This window comes from Delphinus delphis, chromosome 11 (genome assembly GCF_949987515.2).
Source record: "Delphinus delphis chromosome 11, mDelDel1.2, whole genome shotgun sequence".
NCBI lineage: Eukaryota > Metazoa > Chordata > Mammalia > Artiodactyla > Delphinidae > Delphinus > Delphinus delphis.
Genome location: NC_082693.1, coordinates 33,155,797 through 33,176,767, shown reverse-complemented (window position 1 = coordinate 33,176,767; position 20,971 = coordinate 33,155,797). Strand labels below are relative to the sequence as shown.

General features: G+C 44.5%; 1 protein-coding gene across 4 annotated transcripts in view; it reads left to right on the top strand.

Annotated features, from left to right (window-relative positions):
- The window catches only part of PRICKLE1 (prickle planar cell polarity protein 1), a 108,651-nt gene extending 92,182 nt beyond the window's left edge, over positions 1–16,469 (top strand). For 3 of the 4 annotated variants that reach the window (XM_060024608.1, XM_060024605.1, XM_060024607.1), the window contains 7 exons: positions 4,379–4,564; positions 6,238–6,351; positions 7,021–7,158; positions 7,943–8,146; positions 9,438–9,624; positions 10,617–11,480; positions 13,511–16,469. In XM_060024608.1, coding sequence (XP_059880591.1) covers positions 4,430–4,564; positions 6,238–6,351; positions 7,021–7,158; positions 7,943–8,146; positions 9,438–9,624; positions 10,617–11,480; positions 13,511–14,373 — 2,505 coding nt within the window. In that variant the 5' untranslated portion in view covers positions 4,379–4,429 and the 3' untranslated portion in view covers positions 14,374–16,469. Of the gene's footprint in view, positions 1–4,009; positions 4,565–6,237; positions 6,352–7,020; positions 7,159–7,942; positions 8,147–9,437; positions 9,625–10,616; positions 11,481–13,510 lie in introns of those variants that run through there. The other variant, XM_060024606.1, reaches the window with a different exon arrangement.
- Positions 16,470–20,971: the final 4,502 nt, after the last annotated feature.

Here is a 20,971-nt window from a genome sequence, read left to right as displayed (position 1 = left end):
ATTTCAAGACCAGGACAATAAACCTGCCTCAGAATAAGCACGGAATACTGGCGGCCTGAGCTGTTTTGGCTTTTTTATTCTCTTTATCTCTAACATATAACACGGTACCTTGCACATAGTCTTTTTGTTGTTTTTTTGTTTTTTTTTTTGTTTTTTTTTGCGGTATGTGGGCCTCTCACTGCTGTGGCCTCTCCCGTTGCGGAGCACAGGCTCCGGACGCGCAGGCTCAGTGGCCATGGCTCACGGGCCCAGCTGCTCCGCGGCATGTGGGATCTTCCCGGACCGGGGCACGAACCCGTGTCCCCTGCATCGGCAGGCGGACTCCCAACCACTGTGCCACCAGGGAAGCCCGCACATAGTTTTATTTGTTTTTAAATAAACTTTTTTTTAAGAGAACATGTTTAATTTAATTGGGGTTAGGCAAGAGAATGTGAAAAATACTTCCAGATGGTTCCCACAGAAGTGTGTGGGTGTGCTGGTGAGGCTGAGGAGGACGAGGTGGGGGTGACATGGCAAAGGAAGGAAGATGCAAACAGCTGGTGAGTCTGGGTGAAAGGCTGTCTAGGAATTCCTTACTCTTCTTACAACTTCTCTGAAGTTTGAAATTACATCAAAATAAAAATGTACAAAAGTAGTGAATAACATACAAAATGACTAAAGGCCGAGTCACAGGACGGGGCCACTCTTGTCCACGTTAAGTGTGGTTCTGCTAAAAAGAAATCTCGAAGAGCTCTTGCCCTCCATATCAAAGCCCGCAGCAGAATAGCCCTGTTTCCATTATCATTCAGCTTACTTGCAAACCTGATTTGTGGGCCCTGTTTCACAGGTCAACCTTAAGAGACAGCACCTGGAAAGAGAATGAACGGAATTTTCCTGTTAGATCTAATTCAGGCGTGGTTTCATGTTTGGCCTAAAAGGTAGTATTTTGGCAAAGCAAACACAACCACGTGTGGATGGCATTCGGAAGACCCTTCGTCATCACCCAGAGAGCACAAGTAATGGCCAGGCTTCCCTCTTTCTCTCGTGCCGCAAAGCAAATACCATGTAGTAATGTAAATGTCTACATAAGGTATATTTGTGAGATCACATTTTTGTCAGTTATTTTATACATTCTTGCATGTGCAAGAACCATGCTGCTTCCATATGACGAAGTCTGAGATGGCGAGATACTTAACAGTATGCTTTCTGGACCTGCCGACAAGACGGGTAATTTCTAAAAGAAAAATCCAACTTCAGGTTGTTATGCTATCAGGTAGAGAAAAAATACCTGGTGGTAATGCAGCATGTATACCACTGGCACGTGGGGGTCACGCGAAGTAACTTACTATTTTTTAATCTTTCTTTCTTTCTTTCTTTGGTTGTGCTGGGTCTTGGTGGTGGCATGCGAACTCTTAGTTGCGGCTTGCATGTGGGATCTAGTTCCCGGACCAGGGATCGAACCTGGGCCCCCTGCATTGGGAGCACAGAGCCTTGTCCACTGGACCACCACGGAAGGCCCTATATATATATTTTTAATGTTTATTTTTTGGCCAGCTCTTAGAACTTGTTAGTAAATGTAATGTTTTGTCATTTTAAGTAATTATCCTCTGATATAAAGGAAAACGAGAGGCTTTCTCCAAATTTAAGAAGGCTGAAGCAACAGCTCATGAGGCCATTGAATTTTTATAATCCTTTTTGACTGTATGTCCTCCTTAAAATGCCCCCTCTGGGTGAAGTGGACTGCCCCCCCCCACCCTGTCCGGCTGTGTCATTGTGCATGTCTGCAGTGCAGCAGCGTGACTACTTCACCAAAGAAAAGGTTCCACCCAGGGGGCAGTGCAGGGCTGCAGGGGTTTAAGGTCACCCAATGAGCCCAGTTCTAAGGCCACTGCCCTTGGACAGCTGACCCGTGGAGGATCTCTCTAAGGCTCGGTTTCCTCCTCGGTTTTAAGCAAGATACGCCCTCGTGGGGTTGCTTGACGTGGTGATCAGATGTCACAGCACTGATCATGCCAGGCTAGGCACGGAGGTGAGAGGTAGCTGTCAGAGTGTCAACAAAGGACACTGAAAGCTGCGCCTGTGTCACTCATGTTCCTTCAGTTCATCACGAAGTTCGTCGCTTCGCTGATGAGTGGTGAGTGACAGTTCAGTTTGAACCGAGGCTGGGATGGCTGTGGGAGCTGCAGGCTGGAGACGCGGCCGGCACGTCCAGGTGATTGGGAGAACAGGACCATGGCACTGAGTGCTAAGTTATTTCCCTTGATGAGGGTAGTCATTTTCTGTGCAGTTTCCACAGAAGGCTAACCAGGCAATATAGCTGTCAAAGTAATTCAGCTCTTTGGCAATCTGCATCTTTGTTCTAGCCTGGAAAATTTGCAGTTTGTCTTAATTTGTGGTGTTTTCTCTTGTTTTAAAATATAGTGACATTTAAGATTTAGGTTCTAGTTAATATTTATGATCTTAGTAAGTCTGTGCAGAGCAGGTACCTTCACATTTCCTTCCTCGGCCAGATTTGGCAAAGGGAAGATGTGCGTATTTCATGATTCAGGTTCATTTGCATTGAAGGCACCCATTCTCCTGGTGTGGGATTTTGAGCTACTGATTAAATTCTTAACCTCTAGTTCTCTTCCTTCCATTGGGGGGAGTGGTTTTTTTTCAAAACAAAAGGGAAAGACTAGATCCAAGAAATGTTCTGACTTTCATTAACACGTCCTTTTTTACTGAGGAGTACAAGGAATGTGCCAATGTTTAGAAAGCCTTTCCTCAGATGTGAATGAAGTGCACCGGTGTGAACTTATGTCTTGTGTAAAAGGTCGGTCCCTCCCAGTGGTGGGGCAGGAAATGAGGTCACCTTTACTTTTTGTTTGGGGTGAATGAAAGTTACATTTATTAGTTAGAATAATATCTACTGTTGGGCATTGCTCCTCCCTAATAAAGATTGTAGCCATTGGATGTTTGGCCTCGCATTTGTGAACTGTTACAATTTTAATTTTTTAGTGTCCTTTGATTCATCAGAGAAAAATCGTCAGTTTTCATACTCACAGGCTTTAATAGGTACCATGTTCTAACAACAAGTATCTAGTGTTGCACTGTGAGAGTCACTGACAAATGACTGAGTGTCAGGCTGACAATGTTTACGTTCCACTGTCTTTCCTACTTGTTGCAGCAAATGAGAGAATTTTTTTAAGGCAGAAGAGTTTTTGGAAGTCTGATGTGTCAGACACGCAGTGTGACTAGACTCTGGTTTTCAGTTGTGAGACCTTAGGCAAGTCACTTAACTTCCCCGAGCCTTGTTTGCTTTAAAATGGGGTTGGGCTAATTATCTGTATATTTCTTTCCTTTTTTTGGTGGAGGGAAAGGGGCAGGTATAAAAAGCTGCATCTGATCCTGAAAGTCTTGTATCTTTTTTTTCTTCTTAGTGCCTGGGGACAGGGGATGATTTTTCAGAATTGGAAGAAACTTAGAAGGAACACACATGGTGATAACAAAGTTCCTGGGCTGTAGGTCAGGGACTGTTGTCTTGACACCTTTATAGGCCTTCATCTGAGGAGACTTTCAGAGCCGGACTTACCCTGGTGGCGCAGTGTTTAAGAATCTGGGCCCCGCAGCAGGCTGAGAGCATGCAGGACAGTAGGTACTGCAGAGCTTTTCAGTGGAAGCCTTCTAGTAACACCGCTAAACACGAGTTGTCACCACGCTGGATTTTATTTTAACCTGGTGCTTGGATTCAATTACTGTCTTATGAAGGAACTCATTACTGAACGTCTGGCTGACTTTAGCCCATGGATAGTAAAGGCTTGCGGATTTAATGTGCTGTGAAAGGATTTAACTGTGCTATTTCTACTCCATGAGTAAACGAAGTTCAGTGCCTCTCAAACTTTATTGGAAACCTGAAACCTAAGCAGTGTGGCCCAGCCGACCCAATCTGTGCAGGCAGCCGTGCTCCGCTGGGAAGATGGACGAGGAAATGCAGGGAACCAAGTGGGGTGACTGGAGCCATCTTTTCACGGCACACAGTAGTGGGCAAGGCGGGGGGCGCAAACCCAGCTTCTTCCTACAACCCCCGAGGCTTCGCAGGATTTCATTTGTGGGCAGTCAGCAAAGCAGTTTTCATGAGAACCTTTCTAATGAACAGTGTGTAGAGAAGCACCTTTTCAAGGCATCTGGACGTAAACTAGTTTGGGTGGCATTTTCTGAAATGCTGAGCTGGTAAAGGGCCTCTTTCCGAATCACGCGGCCCTAGATTCTAAGTTCCGGGGGCCTGGGGACGGTGACATTGGCGTCTTGGTCCCTCTCTCTGGGCCCCGCTGTGCGTACGCGGGAATTCAGTAAAAGCTCTTGGAGGGTGAGAGCAACGCCTTCGGGTTCATCTCTTCGGTTTGTCTTATATTGTCCACAGCAGCCACTGTCTGATGTCCTGTGACTGAGAAGCTGGCTGTTTGACTTTGTTATGATGCCTTTGGAGATGGAGCCCAAAATGAGCAAACTCGCCTTCGGGTGCCAGCGGAGCTCCACGTCCGATGACGACTCGGGCTGTGCGCTGGAGGAGTACGCCTGGGTCCCCCCAGGCCTCAGACCCGAGCAGGTAGGAACCGAGTCCTCTGCTTTTCTATTTTTCAATGTGATTTAAGGTCTTCAAGGGTTGTTTTTTTTTTTTTTCCCCACACAGTGACATGCTGTGTCCTTGGGCCTCACTCTTTGGATGGTTTTAAATGTTTGCTTTTAAGGTCACACTTAGTTTCTCCATGGATGTTTTCAATCCCTTTTGTACTCTTGGATCCAGAAGCCCTATAAGGATGCTATTTTTGCCCTACTGAGTGAAGACCAGAGTACTGCCTATGCATTTGTCATGTGGATTTCTGACTGGGGTGTCCCTTTGGAGAGAGTGGGAGGAGTTTAACTTTTTAAAAAACTTCAGTAACAACAAAAAGGTAATCAAAGGAAAGAGGAAAGTTTCCAAGTCAGTTCTCAGCAGTGCCTTTGCTTTGGAAGAGAGGAGATACAGAGCTGTGAGAGACCATCTGAAGTGTTATTGCGTAGGATTTGACCTTTGATAACCTTGCACGTGAAAGATTCTGTCACCACATGGTGTAAATTGGAAAAAAAATTAAAGAGCGCATTTTGTGCTTTGTTGTATTGTTATTTTAAGGAAGATGAGAACATTCTGTGTACCTATTTTTATCTTCCCAATATCCTTATAATGATGAACTTATTAAAAATTGCTGGTGTTAGACATAAGGGCCAAGATAGTTTGAAATTAAAAGAGCCAACTAGGCGTATGATTGCTTCTGAGTTATGGTTGTGTTTCCCATTTTGATGGGAGCTCCGATTCATCCAGGGTCTAGAACAATACCTGGCACACAGGTAGCTAGTATTCAGTAAGTGTTTACAACCATACCAGCTCCTGCGGCTGATACAGTGGAAGAGGGTGGCGAGCTGGTCCTCCAGGTAGGAAAGCAATGTTTTGATAAACTGCTTCTTAAATGAGAACCCTTCTTGCAGCTTAGGGTGAGTAGGTTTTGTGAGACACTAAGATATTGAAGCAGACAGGCCCCAAATTGCCTAATCTCATATTTTTTTTTCCTTCAATCCTTTTCATCTTTCCTCAGCACTGCAGTATCCTTCGCAGTACTCATTAAGGATTTCCTTTAGATACAACAGAAAGAAAAAAAAAATCTCAAACAAAAACTGAGTTCTTTCCAAGTGAACTAAGTACAGGTTAATACAGCTCCCTTCCCGTTTCCTTGGGGAAACTGACTCCAGATATTTAGAAAATAGCACCCATGCAAGCAAAGAAAGCTGAACCTTGAGAGAACCTGATAAGGGAGAGTTTACAGAGTTTAACAAAACAGCTTTTGTCTTTGCAACGTGTAAAATTCAGAGAGCAAATCCAATGTGTTGTGTCGTGGCTGGATTGTGGACAGTGTCACACAGCCCTGTGTGGTCATTTCCAGCATTCATTTAGGACTCTCTCGGCTGACCCTAGCATTAAATGTGCATGTCTTATGGTCCATAATTTATGGTGCCCCTAATTGTCACTATGAATTGCATTCCTGAAGAGCAATTTAGCAGCTGGATGCTAGCTGTCTGAGGGTTTGCAGTTCTGCTGAGTTGGCTCAGCTGCTCTTCTCATTAGCTACCAGTAGCCAAATCCTGTCCGAGGCCAGAGCCAGTACCTAAAGGGCAGGGTAACTCGAAGATGGAATGAGCTGAAGTGTCCGCTTCCTGTGTGCTGACGTCCTCTTCTCTCTCTCTCAGATCCAGCTCTATTTTGCTTGCTTACCAGAGGAAAAGGTTCCTTATGTTAACAGCCCTGGAGAGAAACACCGAATTAAACAGCTTTTGTACCAGTTGCCACCACATGATAATGAGGTAAAATAACAGGAAGAAGGCTAATTAGGGAAAAAAAAAAAAAAAATCCACCCTGAGCATCGTGGTGCCTCCCATAAACCCCAGCTCCTCCCTGGCTAGGGCCCTTTTGTCCTTCTTCAGTTAAAATTGGGCCAGAGAATACAGCTTTCCATTCTTTAGGAGAGAAAAGGGTGTCAGTGCAATAAACTTAACACAAGTTGGTTTTTACAGTGTTTGCAGCCACCCACCAGTTATCAGGAGCCTACAAATTCCTGCGATCTCCCTACCCCTTCACCCAGAGTCAGTGCTTTATGGTGGCTCAGGCCTGCAGTGGACTTGAGTGCCTGTAGAATGTAGAATGAAGGTGGCAATTAGCAAGTTTAAACCTTTTGTAGAGAGGTTCATGTCTTATGTTTTTTTAGTGACTCTGCTGTTAAGAGTTTAAATTAAACTTTTCATCTTTAAAAAAAAAAAAAAGGACTATTCCTTCAAATTGCATTTCCCTTTTGCTAGAGAGGCTGCAAGATTTGGGGTCATTTTAAACGTATGGGGTCATTTTTAAACTGGCGATTCACGGGGGCAGGCCAGCTCAACTTGCTGTTTTATTTCCTGAAACTTGATTCTGGAAATAAAGAATTGGTGACGGACGCTGTTTGCTTCAGAGTGGTGCTTCTGTTTCTTTCTGTGAAGGTGCGGTATTGCCAGACTTTGAGTGAAGAGGAGAAAAAAGAGTTGCAAGTGTTCAGTGCTCAGCGGAAGAAAGAAGCACTCGGAAGAGGAACGATTAAACTTCTGTCCAGAGCAGTGATGCACGCTGTGTGCGAGCAGGTAGCCGGTTCTAGGATGAGTAGTGATGTGCGTGGATCAGCTCGGGGGGTAGGTGGCAGCGCCAGCACAGGCGTGGGCCCTAAAAGCCTCCAAAAACTGAGAGAAGGAAAGGCAGCGTAGCTTCTTACTACGTGGGGATTCGTGTTGGTAACTGGCTACACTGCTGTGTATTATGGGGGAGGCATGTAAGCATCGGGAGAAATACGGCCTTACGTGGGGTCTTGGCTTGGAGTGCGGTGCTGGGGTGCACCTAGTGCTCAAGAACGCAGGGGCGTAATGAAGACATTCGGGGCCTCCTTACTGGCTGTCCTCAGAGTAGGAGTATATCCAACAGGAGGACGCCTCCAGAAAACCACTGCGCATGTCCGAGGAGCAGTCCAGTGTGGTAGTAAATCTGAGGCATGTTCATTCCAGTGGAGAATCACGAACAATCCAACATTAAACAGCAGAGGGGGGGGCTTCCCTGGTGGCGCAGTGGTTGAGAGTCCGCCTGCTGATGCAGGGGACGCGGACTCGTGCCCCGGTCCTGGAAGATCCCACGTGCTGCGGGGAGGCTGGACCCGTGAGCCATGGCCGCTGAGCCTGCGCGTCCGGAGCCTGTGCTCCGCAACGGGAAAGGCCACAGCAGTGAGAGGCCCGCGTACTGCAAAAAAAAAAAAAAAAATAGGAGGGGACAAAAATTAAAGTTTCGCTGACAAACTTGGGATTTAGCATAAAGTGGAAAAGGCTGAGAATCCAGTCATTAAAAAGGGGTCATTTAAGATCTAAATCCTTTTGTTTTTAGTGTGGGTTGAAAATAAATGGAGGTGAAATTGCAGTGTTTGCCTCTCGAGCGGGCCCTGGAGTATGCTGGCACCCATCCTGTTTTGTCTGCTGCACGTGCAACGAGCTGCTGGTCGACCTCATCTATTTTTATCAGGATGGAAAAATTCACTGTGGCCGGCACCATGCTGAGCTGCTCAAACCCCGGTGTTCAGCATGTGACGAGGTAAAAAAGTTCATCCCTTAACACTGGAAAAAAATAAGCTTCTAGTAAGCCAATGTTCCACTGTTCACACCTAAGCAAAATACAGATCTCTCCTGCTTGAGCTCTGTGTGTACGTTTTTAAGATAACCCTTCAAGTTGGTACAATGGAATAATATGCAGCTAATAAAGAGAAAGCAGCAGGTGTCTTTGTGTATTGATAAGTAGCATGTCCTTGATGGACTGTGAGAAAAAAGCAAGTTGCAAGAAGAGTATGCAGCAATTGATCTTACTTCTGTTAAAGGGGGGAAGAACAAGATTGTATACATATTTGCAAACACTCAGAAATGGTATGTAAAGACATACACTAAGTTAACAGTGGTGAGCATGTTAACTCAGGGGAGGGCTGGTGGTGTGAAATGAAATTTTTTTCCTTAAGCTCTTCATTTTTAAGTAATTTTAGATTTATAGAAGAGTTGCAAAGATACAGAGAGTCCCTGTGTACCCTTCTCCCAGCTTCCCCTATTGTTAAAACGTCTCACATAACCATGGTATATGCATCAAAACTAAGAAGTTAACACTGGTGTAATACCATTAACTAAACCATAGATTTTATTTAGATTTCCTCAGTTTTCCTACTGATGTCTCTTTTTTATTCCAAGACCCCATCCAGAGAACCTCATTGCATTTATTCATTATTATCTCCCTAGTCTACTTCAATCAGTGACAGTAAACTTTCAGTTTTTACTTTTATATGTTTAAGTTTTTTCAATGATGTGCTATTTGAAAATTTTTTGAAACCAAAAATGTAAAAAAATTAAAAGTCCTTAATCTGGAGACGGCACCGTCAAACGAAGTGTTATCTACACAAGTGGTGTTCACATAATCCAGCATTCAGAGAGCGCTAACTATGTTGACTCCACAGCCACTTTAATGAGTTTTCTTTATTAAAAGATGCACAGACCGCTAAATTATTTCAATGTTAATGTATTCTTTGCCAGATTATGCCAACAAAGTGTGATTGCGGAGCAGAAATAGGACCAAGTGAATGATATCCAATGTAGAATTCTGTTTTGTTTTTTAAAGCATAAGCATGCACTTAGTTTCTCTTTTTCAATGTTTTCACTTTCTGTTCTTGTTTTATAGCTAAATCAAGTTAGTCAGTTAAGCTTAAGGCTGTAAGAAACAAAGTACACTGTCTAAGCGGCTTTAAGATCCAGTGCCTGTCAGTTGCCCAGCAAACGTGCAGTTACTTGACCTTTAAAATCGTTCACAATGATTTTTTTTCATCCTATGGCCTCATATTCCTCTGAAGATAATTTTTGCTGATGAGTGCACAGAAGCAGAGGGTCGCCATTGGCACATGAAACACTTCTGCTGCCTTGAGTGCGAGACGGTCCTGGGGGGACAGAGGTACATCATGAAGGACGGCCGCCCGTTCTGCTGCGGCTGCTTCGAGTCCCTGTACGCCGAGTACTGTGAGACCTGCGGCGAGCATATTGGTGCGTCCATGGCCCAGCCGGTTGGCTCTGTCACTTATCCATCAGTCTGTCTCTGATTACCCACACTCTTTTTTCTTTCTTTCCTTTTTTTTTTTGTTTTTTTAATTGAGGGATAGTTTACATACCGTGAAATGTATAGGTTTTAAATGTTTCAGCTTGATGAGTTCTGATAAATGGGTGTACACTGGATTCTCATTACTTCTGCTAGTCGTGTTCTGTAGAGTTGCCGTGGACACTGAATTACCCCACACTGAGCCACTGGTCCTAGGGATACAGTGGGTTAGGTTCCTGTGAGCCTCTGGTCGCAACATTGTCATCAACCAATCAATATATAATCTTGTTTTGTGTATGTTTAGGTTTAAAGATACCTTATTTAATATATGTTGTTGATTCATTAACATTGAACTCACAGCCAACAGCACTGTAACTCCTGCCTGAACAAAGCTTCTCTAACACATGGATTGCTTCTCCAAGGCCTCCTTGCGCTTAGGAACACTAGACAGCATTTCAGCTCTATGCTTGGGCCATTTTAAACAGCAAAACCACCCACAGAAAGCGCAAAAAATGCGAAAAAATGCCCCTAAATCGGCCGCAGGTGTGAGTGCAGTAGTGCCCTTTGACCCCAGCTGGAACACACACACACACACACACACACACACACACACACACACACGCATCACTTGACTCAAAATTTTTTGCCACCTTGCACATGTCCACAAATGACCTTGAAAGCTCTGTGAGTATTGATTTTTTTTTTTTTGAGTATTGATTTTTGAACTACAAAATATTTAGCGCGTAGGCAAGTTTGTAAATATGGAATCTGCAAATAATGGGAATTAATTGCCCCTGTGTAACTCACAGCCTTGTCAAGATCTGGAACAGTCCCATCACCCCCAAGCGTTCCCTCATGCCCACAGTCTGTCTTTTCTGTTTCTTCTGCCTTTGTTTCAAGATGGAACTGTGACCTGTTACTGGATCCTTTTTTGAAACAGGTGTGGACCATGCGCAGATGACCTACGACGGGCGGCACTGGCACGCTACAGAGGCCTGCTTTTCCTGCGCCCAGTGCAAAACCTCTCTGTTGGGATGCCCCTTCCTTCCCAAACAAGGTCAGATTTATTGCTCAAAGACATGCAGCCTCGGTGAAGACGTCCATGCCTCGGATTCTTCGGACTCTGCGTTCCAGTCGGCTCGATCCAGAGACTCCAGAAGAAGTGTCCGGATGGGCAAAAGCAGCCGGTCAGCGGATCAGTGTCGACAGTCTCTCCTCTTGTCCCCTGCTCTGAACTACAAGTTCCCTGGCCTTTCAGGCAATGCCGACGACACCCTTTCTCGGAAACTGGATGATCTGAGTCTTTCCAGGCAAGGAGCAAGTTTCGTCAATGAAGAATTTTGGAAAGGCAGAGTAGAGCACGAAACCCCAGAAGACCCTGAAGAATGGGCTGAGCATGAAGATTATATGACGCAGCTGCTCCTCAAGTTTGGTGATAAAAGCCTCTTTCAGCAGCAGCCCAATGAGATGGACATTCGAGCCAGTGAGCACTGGATATCTGATAACATGGTTAAAAATAAGACCGAGTTAAAGCAAAATAACCAGAGCCTTGCAAGTAAAAAATACCAATCTGATATGTATTGGGCACAGTCACAAGATGGACTGGGCGATTCTGCTTATGGCAGCCACCCGGGCCCTGCGAGCAGTCGAAGGCTCCAGGAATTGGATCTGGACCATGGGGCTTCGGGATATAATCATGATCAAACACAGTGGTATGAAGATTCCCTGGAGTGTTTGTCAGACTTGAAACCAGAGCAGAGTGTTCGGGATTCTATGGATTCCTTGGCTTTGTCTAATATCACAGGTACATAATCTAGGGGTTATGGGGTATTTGAAAAAGGAGCCCCTAAAAAGTTCATTCCACAAATTACAGGTCAGCACCAGCGGGGGCTATGTTATTTACAACTGTAGACCAAGGAGAGGAAGGAGTTTCAGTTAAATGCCAAAAACCCTGTAGCAAAACAAACACGTGTATACATGTGAGCATACATATAAAATATATTTTCAGTACAGTCTTTGGGGATAGGTCTTATTATCCCTGCTTTGAAGAGGAGAAATGAATTTATTGGGATCATGGAGTCTGCATCTGTATCTGAAGAAAGATATTGGACTCTTTGGATCATGCTGTGAATTTCAAGATATTAAAATCAACATGTGTACTCTATAAGCACAGAACATTTTTTGTATTTTCCTAAATTGCCCTGTGGTGACAGACAGCTCAAAAAGAGCTAAGTTTTTTTTTACCCAGATTATAAAATAATTTCACAAAATAATTTTCAAAACACATTCATGTCAGTTATCTATGTTTCGTCCTTAAAATGACCTGATAGAGTGGATATTATTGCATTTTACAAATGACGAAACTTGAATTTCCAAGAGGCTAGGGAATTCCCCGGTGGTCCAGTGGTTAGGACTCGGTGCTTTCACTGCCAGGGTTCAATCCCTGGTCGGGGAACTAAGATACCGCAAGTGGTGCCGAGAGGCTAAATGCCAACTTTACATAGGTGTTTAAAGACAAGATTGAACCTGGAACCCAGCCCTCCTGAATCTTACATTTGCAGTAAGTTTTTGGATACAGAAATACTGCTGTCACTTGGCTAGTTTTACAGTCCAAGGAACGACATTCAGTCCTTTCATAAAGGTTATGTTACATTGTAACATAGGCAGGAAAGGCTTGAGCAGCTGCCCGCCGCCAGGAGGGACCCTGTGCCAGGTACCGGGCAAGGAGGGATAAGACGGCTACTCCCCTGGCTTTGGTCAGGCTTGTCAATGTTAAGGCCTACAATAAAGGGGACCTGAGGAATGGTGGGCAAGACTAAATATTAAGCACCTCCTGTTTGCTAGGCCCTATGACAGGTGTTTTAACAGTTAATATCAAAAATAGACAACATTTGGTATACGTCGTGCTGGTGCTGACGTTTCTTGACAATGATGGGCTGAAAAACAGGCTTTCTTTAGAAAGTAGGAAGCTGTGTAGCCTCCATTTGACAACAGTTCACACCACTTCCTGTTGTTCCTTGCAGCTGTCTGGGTTACATCCATTTCTCTTAACTTGCCTGAGCCCTGTTATAACAAGGAGTGCAATATTGGTTTTGAGAAAAGTTTTAAAATGAGATTAATAGGGAAGTGGCATTATTAGTTTATGGGTTGAAGGGGCAGAAGACTGGATGAAGGTCTAGGTCAGGGGTTTGGCAGACTTCTTCCGTCAAGGGCTAGAGAGTACTTTTGGGGCCTTACAGTCTTTGTTGCAACTACTTAACTCTGTCATTGTGAAAGAAACCATAGATAGCATGGGAGCAACTAGGTGTAGCCGTGTCCCAGTGAAACTCTATCCACAAATAGGCTGTGGGCTGGATGTGGCCCTTGCGCTGCACAACCAGGTATAAGACTAGTCTGGCTATAGGAAGAGGACCATAATGTTAGTCGTGTGACAGCAAAGGGAAGGACTGCGTTCAGAGACGTTCAGATGAAGCAATCTGACTTTAATGGGTTGAGAGACAGAAGCTTCTATGTGTCGGACCAATAAGCTAACGACAGGACTCTTACGAAGAGCTTTTCAAGTTGGTGCTCATCCCATGGGCTGTAACTCACGTTTGGCTCCAAAACGGCTGGGCTCGTAGGAGATGCTGGGCCCTTTGTTTCAATAACAAAATTCATACCTCTTGTCTATTAAGTGTATATTATAGTATGTTGGTTTTGCCTAGTGATCATTAATCAGTTACTGAGGTTTGAGAGACTTCACTTTGAAATGCTTCCTTTCAGAAGCTTGTTGGTAAGAACTGTCAGAGTGTCAGGATTACTGAGAATCACATCTTGTCTTGGCTTTTCTTTTAGGGGCTTCGGTGGATGGAGAAAGCAAGCCAAGGCCATCGTTATATTCTCTGCAAAACTTCGAGGAAATAGAGGCAGAAGATTGTGAGAAAATGAGCAATATGGGGACTTTGAACTCTTCCATGCTGCACAGGAGCACAGAGTCCTTGAAGAGTCTCAGTTCAGAGTTGTGTCCAGAAAAAATCCTGCCTGAGGAGAAACCAGTCCACCTGCCAGTGCTCCGAAGGTCCAAGTCTCAGTCCAGGCCACAGCAGGTCAAGTTTTCGGATGATGTCATTGACAACGGAAGCTATGAGAACATCGAAATCCGGCAGCCACCGATGAGCGAGAGAACTCGGAGACGGGTGTACCATTTTGAAGAAAGGGGACCCCGGTCTCATCACCATCGCCGCAGAAGAAGTAGGAAGTCCCGCTCGGACAATGCTCTGAACCTTGTTACAGAAAGAAAATACTCTCCCAAGGACAGGCTGCGGCTTTACGCCCCTGATAACTATGAGAAGTTTATCCAGAGTAAGAGCGCGCGGGAGATCCAGGCCTACGTGCGGAACGCTGAGCTCTATGGGCAGTACGCCCGTGCCGCTTCCAGCTACACCCTGCGGAGCCCGGGGGGCCCTCGATTCCTGGGGCTCCACGGGGAGGACGACAGCTCTTGGTGCTCCTCCACCACCTCTTCCTCCTCCGACTCAGAAGAAGAAGGATACTTTCTTGGACAACCAATTCCTCAGCCCCGGCCGCAGAGATATGCATACTATACAGACGACCTTTCTAGTCCGACTTCCGCACTCCCCACTCCTCAGTTTGGCCAGAGGACAACTAAATCCAAGAAGAAAAAGGGACACAAGGGCAAAAACTGTATCATTTCTTAACCGAGTAGCTGTGGAGATGGTTAAGCTTAGCCATTAACCATCTTACATCGAATCTTTTTTCTTCCATAGGAAAGTTGCTAAAATAGATTAAAGTGCTTTGCCCATGTAAATGAGACCCCGACTGCTGTTTACAGTGTCAGATTAACCTTTGGAAGGTGTGATTTCTCCATTTACCCTCCTTGGATGGTGCCAGGTGGACGTGACCTCTCGTGCCTGTTGGGTGCATCACAGTTTGATACAGCTGCTTTGATCTCCAACCCTCAAGAGAGCCTCAAGAACCTGTTGAGAGGTGACTGGATGGGGGTGTCGATTTTAGACAATGGAGAACTTGAGCCACCTTTGTAAAGCACTAGTGTTTGTCCTTTATCTGCGCCAGGTTGGCCCAGGTCCTGACAGTCTGTCCTGTTGTGTGGCATGCACGTAGTCATGTGACCCAGCCAACACTGTGCGTCCCATCATGCGAGGCCACGTCGTCCCCTTCCAACTCTCATTAGCCAGGTAAACATTATATTGTATTAGCTCCAGCTAGAGATCGAAAAGAACATTGCTATTTATAATGTAGTATTTCATAGACTTAAGTGTATTCCTAATTTAACGGTGCAAATATTAATGTATATACTGTACAGTTCAGATTTTAAAGCTGATATTTTTATATCCCTGAAATGTAAGATGTTTGTTACACTGCAGTGCTAGATTTGTTAGGGAACCAGAAACAGCATTTATGGATGAAATGATTGCTTGTATTTTAGTCAGGGTTTATAAGTTTAGATGGTCAAATTTATATTGCCTAGTGATGGAAAGTTCCCTTTTTTTTTTTCAATATTAAAAAGGCTCTGTATGCATGGTGGGGCTATGTAAATACTCTTTAAAACTATGGCCCTATTAATCTTACAAGTGTTATTTATGGGTCAAGCAATGTAAACTGTATAAATGTAAAAACAAACAAACAAAAAAAACCCCCTACACATACACGTACACCTGGAATATATGGTAAAAACAAGTAGAAGCTGTTTGGGTGAATACTTTTTTTCCCCTTTGGGATGGGCAGGGGTTGCCTTTCCCATTTTCAGCAAGGTAGTGATTATCTCATGGAAAGAGACCAAAAAAAACTACAAGGATCTGCTTTCTGTGGCAGAGTACTTTGTAGATTTATTCCTTTTCATCCCTCCTTTCCAGCTAATTTGTTGGCCTTTAGCAGCAGTTTTGAAAACCGGGCCTTCTGGTTATGTTTTTCTTTTAAAATCTTTAGAGGATGCTGTATTACTGGTTACTTCAAGTTAATATGTGGTTCTATTTCAAGGGAGAATTACGTTGGATTTGAACTGATGAGCTAATATTTTGGTATGAGCCATTCTTGCACATATGTTTCAGTCCTAACTCAATGTCCCAGTGGTATCTCAGAACTTTAGGAAGGTATTTAATAAATGCTTAATAAATAACAAACTACCTTTCTGAACACAGATCTCTGCAAACATATCCAGATCACTGGATCCATTCTGCTCCTTTGATTTACCTTGCCGTTCTCCTACCATTAACAGACCAACATTTGACTCCTGCGTGTCCACTTGCCCTACCAGTCGGCACAAAATAGAAGTTGAGGTACAGAAGCAAAGCTGTCCGTATTTACTGGTATGGGGAAAAGCTGTTAGGCCTTGGGAGGGCAGACCTGAATCCAATAGGAAAACCAGTGCTCGACAGCATCCACTATACCCACCCCTGGATAGGGCAAGGTTTGGTATCTAGACAGAGGCCCTTCAGAAACACACCAGTGAGGGGAGAGCTCTTTCCTCAATAACCGTATCACCATTTCCCTTGTCTGGTTCATTTTAAAAACATAGCAGCAAAAAAATAATGCATACACGTGGTTAAAAAACAACAAAAACAGTGAGGAATCTCCTTTCCCCTCTCCACCCCTCAGTTCCCCTCCCTAGAAGTAACCACTGTTATCCATTTCTAGTGTATCCTTCAGATGTTCAAACCATATTTACATTCATGTATCTTTTAAAAATGGCAGCACACTAGACCGGCTTAGACTTGCTTTTTTCACTTTACATGTGGACATTCCACATTAGTGCAGATAGGTCTGCCTCATTCTGTTCTCGCAATGACTGCTTAATAGTCTACTTTTGGATATACCATAATTTATGTCACCAGTCCTTTAGTGATGGGCTTGAATTTCCTCATAGACATCTTATCCTGCACTGGCACATATGCACATAAATTCTGAGCAGCACAGTTCCTGGGACCAGGGTTATCACCAGTTTTCCTCCAGAAGGCCATCTCCTGCTCTACATTTACAACGTATGCGAGTGCTTCTTCCCTCACAGTCTCACGTGACACAGGAGCAGACTTCCTGATTTTTGAAGACCTTTTCAGAACCTATGCTGCAAACAGTGGGCATCCTTTTAGAAAAGACTGTTGCTTGGAAAGGATGGATAACAAATAGTGAACAGGTAATATTCAGCCTTACTTCACCTGGAGAAAGGCAGGTATAAGCCGAAGTCACGGTCCTCTAGCTTTCAAGTCATAGTTGCTTTTGCTTCTGGCAATAATCACTCTATTCATCTTTTCATTTCCTTATATAAGGGTCATATAGATTGCCAAAGGTTTTAAGGGAATGCAGAAATATTTATTCATAATAATAATGTACCCTTTAAAGATTTTAAATCTTGGTTAATAGCAATAACAAAGAAGACTATCTACAAAGGAAGAAAGGGAAGCAGCTACCTTGCAGTTCTGTAAAGAATTAGGCTAGAAAACTAGGCCTACAGTTGCTATAAAGTGTTCATATAGATTTAGTTAACAAAGTGTCTAGTCAGTCACTAAACTCTAAAATTTGGTCCCAAGGTAAGTATCAAATATTAAAACACTGCCTCTAATCTCTACCTGGGTGAAGCAGAACCCTAATGATTGCATTTTCCTCACTTCAGACCAAACTGGAGAACATTTTGCTTACAGCCCGCGTAGGGATGCTGATAAAACGTCAATGGGAACTCCTTTCAGCACTCAGTAAAAGAAAATGATTCACCTTGTGTATGCACTTGCTCTTCTTGGCACTCTGCTTTCCAGTTCCTGAGTTAAATAAAAAGTACCAGAAGTGCAGGGAGAGATTTGCTGTCTAACCCCTCTCACTTTAGAATACAAAGCACGGGCCATCCTAAAAGGGTAGTAAAATTGGAATGGGCACTGAAGACTGCTAGATTTCCCTGTGTGGCATGTTGCCCTGCCCCACAAGGTCCTCAGGTGACAGGCTGGGCAAGTATGGGTGTGGAGGTGTTTGGGGAGTGCCCGAGGGTGCGTAGCGCACAGGATTGTCAACACTGTGTGGGCAGGCTTTGGTTGACTGACCTGCTCTCTCCTAAGGAGCACTCGACTGCTGCTGTGGACAGAGAAGAGTGTACATGCTAGACCTTCAGACTTTCCAAAAGGAATGAAGAATTCGAACTTCTCTAAAACGTCTGCCAGATTCTCAATGCTAGCAACTAATTCAGACATTTCTGAAACCCTTTGAACAAAATGAGCCTGCCATCAGCAAGCCACCAATGCACGGGTTATAAATTAAGCACTTGAAGCTGTCTCTTGGAGCTGTCTAGAGGAGGCACGACTAATTACTGTTTACAGAAATACATGTGACCGTTTTTTGAGGCACAAGGAAGAAAAATTATTGGGATTAAAAAAAAAATTCCACTAAGAGCCTCATTAACAATTTAATGTTAGCAACACAATTATAAAAAACCTTTTAAATTAGGCAAATGAGAAAATTGCTAATTGCCTAGTTAGATTCTCTAGCCATTCTTCGAACTGTCTAAAAACAAGGCATGCTTCTGTACAGTCGCATGGGTTTTCTGTTCACTGTCAAGCACAGGAGGAAGGCTTCCAGGTAAACAGGAGAAATACACAGGAGCAACTGAAATTTGCATCTCTGAGCTCATGTTTTGCCAAAGTCACAGAAGCAGTAACTTTACCAGGGGAAGAAATTTGAAGGGTGGCTTCCACAAAACGTTTAGGAAGGAAGTGTGGAGGAAAAGTAAGACATGGGGTATGTGTATAGACTTGGTCACAGGATCAGAGTCAGTCTATTCTTTTTCAACAGACCCAGCTAGCTGGTCAGGTAGTCCCATTTTAGAGATCCATTTTAGCCTCAACTTCTCTTTCTGCAAAAGAAATTTCACATCCCTACTGCTGCGTGTGTACCAGGTGCTGTTAGGACAACTTTAGAAGTAGCTTGCAGCCCATTCTCCAGAAGCATTTGATTCCAAACATAAAAATACTAAAAGTAAGAAACTAGTTCTCTTAAATGCTAATACTTGCTATAGTGTGCTTAGGTCAACGAACCAAGTAACTGATGTTGGATAAGGTGATTACTGGTCTAATATAAACCTACCATAAAGCTGACCTTGGAGTGACGCAAAGCACACTGGTCTTCAGGATTCAGGAGATCTGGGTTAGGAGACCGTCTCTCATTAACTCAGGCGGGTTAAAAGCTCCAACTCAGTTTCCACTTCCGTAAAATGAGAGTACTCAGCCACCTCAAAGGTCTCCTTCCAGCTTCAGTATTCTGTGGAGACTCGATTTATTGGGTCAGCCAACAGAAGAGTCTTCCCACTCAGCATAAAGTGTTGTTTCCCTTTTCTGACTCTTTCATTTACCAACATATTAGGCAAGGATGCCAGAAGGATGATCCTTCCAAACACCATGGCTCATGGGAGTTGGGAACTGTAAAGGCGGTTGGTGCTTTTTTATATTAATGCTTGGGACTCTGAATGGGCAAGAGGTTAAACTAAACTGTGAAGTTTGGAAATGGTTATCTCCCTATCAGAGCATGTAGGCAGTCTGGAGATGGCATAGAGTATGTGGAAGACAAGATATCTTCCTCCCAAATGTTGTTTCTCCCCAATTAACAGGATGAAAAGTAAGATTTTTTTTCTACAATGCTATTGGCAGCATAGTCCGGAATCTCTGAACAAGTTGTAAGCAAAGCTGAAAAAGTGTTAACTGTTTAATCTTGGCTCCTAGAATAGGAGAGTTGAATTACCAGGCTCATTCCACTGAAATGGCTCTTGGCAAACCACAGTGGGTCAAGTACCGCAGCCAAAGAGCTCTGGCTGTGGGAGCTGTGACCCTACCTGCTACCTGCCCCTTAACAACCGCCTCTTAGGAGCCTCAAAGGTGTATTCTAAACTAACTAACTCCAAAGCACAGGTCATGGGAACTGACAGGTGAAAACCAGGAAAAACCTACTGAGCTAGGATTTGAAAGTTATCGAAACTTTTTTGTAAAGTTACTTTTATATATTGCCCATTACAATCATATCACACTTTAACTGTACATACCAATAGCTAGCGTGTCCTGGAGTCAGGATTGGAACCTAGTTCTGAGTGACCACCGAACTTCCACTTCTTCCAAGAACACTGAGTGTAGCGTTGAAAGATTTGGGTAAAACCTTGCCTCTGCCCCTTCCTGCTATATGACCTTAGATGACTTATACCTTCTGCCCTTAACAGTAAAGTGAGAAAAAAATCCCTATTGGCTTATAACATGTGAAAGTGTGTGTGAATCTAAAGAACACTAGTGTGGTCATTCTAACCTTGTTCAGATAACGAAACAAATGAAAAACATGGTGCTCCTCTCTGAATCCTACACTTAGTATCTTAAACCTGAAATGTACTGTAAGCTACATCCGATATGGTACATTAGAGTCTATACAGAAGTAACAGAACACAAAGTTTTTAAAAATGGGAAATTCCTACAAGGCGGGACTAGTCCCAGGCCCCTCCCCCCACTTGGAGGGCGTATCTCCTTCACTCAACATTCCCACCTCAGGACAGGGAGGCCGTGGCCTTTGCAGCAGAGGTTGAGCTGCCCCAGAAGATGAGATGTTGAGAAAGCAGTGCCTCTCCTCTTGGCCGCTGGGGTGGACCAGGTTGCTCTTGTGTTGGAAAGGTGATTTTCACACAAGACTCGCCTCTCAGTTGAGTAAGCCCCACAGGGTTCAGCAGAACTCCACCCACTGGGATGGTGGAAAGCCACACTGGCCAAGCCCACATCATGGCTAAGGTTCAGTCCTGGCCAGTGAAGGAAAGGGAACACGAACGCTTGAGCACGAAACATACCTCAGCCTGCTGAGCTGCAGTTCTGCTGGGCTGTAGCTTCTCTCTCCCCTCCCTGAGCCCTCCACACTCTCTCTCTCACACACACACAGCCCCATCTGCTGGGGGCTGACCCCCTTTCTGGCCTCAGAAGCCTCAGGCAAGCGTAGGGTGTGGGCACACCAGTCGGCTGGTGCTGGGCCCGCTTGAAGGCATCGCAGACGTTTGGTCCGTGTGTCTTTCTCAGGGGTTTGGTTATGAAGGATGGCCTCTTCCCACTCGAAGGATGCAGGGACAGCATACCATGTCTTGTCACCGGGTCCTCTCCCTCTCCCTGGGCAGCTTGCCCAGGCTTACCCTCTCAGTGAACCCTCGCTGCCCTCAAGGACAACAGGGACGGCAGGGTCTCAGCCAGAAAGCCTGAGTGGGGGCACCGGCAGGAGTCCCAGAACAGGGCCCTGAGGCAGGAGGAGCTTTCCTGGATGGTGCAGTCCTGAAGGCCATGTGCC